The sequence below is a fragment of the Gracilinanus agilis genome, chromosome X (genome assembly GCF_016433145.1).
Source record: "Gracilinanus agilis isolate LMUSP501 chromosome X, AgileGrace, whole genome shotgun sequence".
Taxonomy (NCBI): domain Eukaryota; kingdom Metazoa; phylum Chordata; class Mammalia; order Didelphimorphia; family Didelphidae; genus Gracilinanus; species Gracilinanus agilis.
The window spans coordinates 33,124,471-33,126,677 of NC_058136.1; the positions used below are offsets into that span (position 1 = coordinate 33,124,471).

At 58.2% G+C, this 2,207-nt stretch overlaps 1 protein-coding gene across 1 annotated transcript in view; it reads left to right on the top strand.

The window, feature by feature from the left end:
* The first annotated feature begins 1,908 nt into the window (after positions 1-1,908).
* Positions 1,909-2,207, top strand: part of LOC123253424 (gamma-aminobutyric acid receptor subunit beta-4-like) — a 64,718-nt gene continuing 64,419 nt past the window's right edge. The window contains exon 1 of the mRNA XM_044682619.1: positions 1,909-1,955. Coding sequence (XP_044538554.1) covers positions 1,927-1,955 — 29 coding nt within the window. The 5' untranslated portion in view covers positions 1,909-1,926. The remainder of the gene's footprint in view (positions 1,956-2,207) is intronic.

Below are 2,207 nucleotides of genomic sequence, written 5' to 3' on the forward strand. Positions count from 1 at the left end.
CCTCTTCCCTTAAGCCCTCTGGCCCAAATCCTTACCAATGAAGCTTCTATGAGTGACGACCAAGCGGGAATATCTGTCCCCCTGTCAGCTAGACTTCACTGGCCGGCAGATTAATCCTAGGGATCCAAGCGACTGGGACCGAACCCTGCCTCAGTCTTTGCCTGGCGTTTCTAGGGGTCCTTGGATGGACAGCAAGTGAGCCTTTGCCTTCTGCTAAGAAGTTTCCATGTGGTCTCTGCTGGTGAAACTGCCCTCCAAGTGGGCGGCCAGGTTTCCTAGTGTTTAACAGCCAAAGGCAGGACTTCATGAGCTTACACTTGTGGCTGCCATTCCCCAAAAGAATTGAAGGCCCCTACCAGTTCTACCTTCGGCCAAAAGCCCAGTTACTGACTCTACGAGGAGGAAGACTCCAGGGCACTCTCCCTTCCCCATGCCAGGAGAGCCTTTGGGGAAGGGGGGATCCCTTAGAACCTTCAAAAGGCAGGCAGGGGCTTGGAGTTCTGTAGGCTGAGCTGAAAAGGGCAGCAAGAAGAAGCTGGGAGTGCACTAGGCTGGCTGTCGGTCTGCAGCTTCGGCTTCCTTGCCTCCCCAAAGGACACCCCAAGATCTCCAAACTCTCTAAAGCCTCCCAATCAAATCTCCCTCTTGCCCAAACCCTGTCCAAACTAGCATGGGTTAAAAGTGTCGACTACGATGTGAGGATCTCAATTTGCCCAGATAACATTTTTTTTGCAATCAGCAAACTCTTCTCTCCATGTTCCTCCTTCTCCCACCGCCACCCCCCTCCCCCATGACTTTGCATGAGCAGGAAAAACTCTGCTGGAGCTGCAGCAACAAGAGAAAGGAAATTTGCTTTTGGAAGCCATTCTTCTGCAGACAGGGAGGGAGGGAGAGAGAAGGGGATGGGGGGGGCTGCCTTTGGTTTGGGGTATAAGGCCCCTCCTTCACTGAGCACCCTTTCCCCAGCCCCTGGCGCAGCTGCAAGAGCCGCAGTAACAGTGAAGACGCCATCCTAGCACCCCGACGACGCGCAAAGCCAGACCCCCAAAGGGAGGGGGGAGAGGCGAGACAAAGAGGAGGGGAAGGGGGGGCTGAAAAATCTGGAACTGTGTTGCCAGAGAACTCACCCTGCTCCTCCTCCTGCTCCCCCTCCCATCTCCTCCCGCCTCCCTCCTTTTTAGGCCCCTCCCCTCGCTCTCAGCTTCGTCGTCTCAGAAGGTGGGCAGCCCCAGCCACACTGCATCTGCAGAACCCCGGTAGCAAAATTGCAGGCAAGAGGCAGAGAGCTCTTAGAGCGGAGGGTGCGGGCAGGCGGACAGGAGCAGAGACCAGAAGGCTAGGAAACAGACTGGGAGGCAGGGGTAACGGAAGGCAGGGGGACAGGGCAGGGCTTCCAACCCTTTTCCCTGTCCCTCGGTATATCCGAAACCCCTTTCCTGAGCCTGTGCTGAGCCCCTCAGGAGAGGCAGCTCTCCTGCTCTTCCTCCTCCTCCTCCTTCTCTTCCTCTTCCTTCTCCTCCTCCTCCTCCTCCTCCTCCTCTTCTCCCCGGGAATTTCTCCCTTTGCCTCCAACCCAAAGAGACGCTAAGCCTAGCGCTCCTTATCCATCCGAGGCAGAGACAGAGACAGAGACAGTCAGAGAGCGAGGGCTATTTCCTTTTCTGGTCCTCCCCCTCTCGGGGTGAGGGTTTTCCCTACCTTGCCCCAGCATTTACCGTCCCAGCCTCTGCCCCGTCCCTCCCCCCTCGCCTAGCCCAGTTAGTGTGAGACAGGGGATTCTCCCGCCCTAGAGAGCTCCGAAGCGCTCTCCTACGCCGCAGCCACTGCTGTTCCAGTCTGACCCTGTGTCCCAGTTCCCAGTGTCTGTCCGGTCTAGGCGGCACGATGTTGGCGCACAGGTGGAGCGGAATCCTGGCTGCGCTGGCGATGCTTTGTCTCGCCGGCGCCACGCAAAGGTAAGGTGGCCCACGGGGCCGAGAGTGGGACCCTGGGCAGGGGAGGGGGGCGAGGACCGGGGAAATAAGGTCCTGCCAGCTAGGCAACCCCTAGACCCCTTGGTGGGTCCCAGGAGGGCGGGGGAGGGGAGGACTGGGGAGAGGAGAGAAGGAGCGGTGAGAGGACTAGCCAGCAGCATGGTCCAGCTCCAGAAAAAAATGGGGTTCTGAATCGCATCGTTATAGCCATAAACGCGCCCGTTTCCCCCCAAA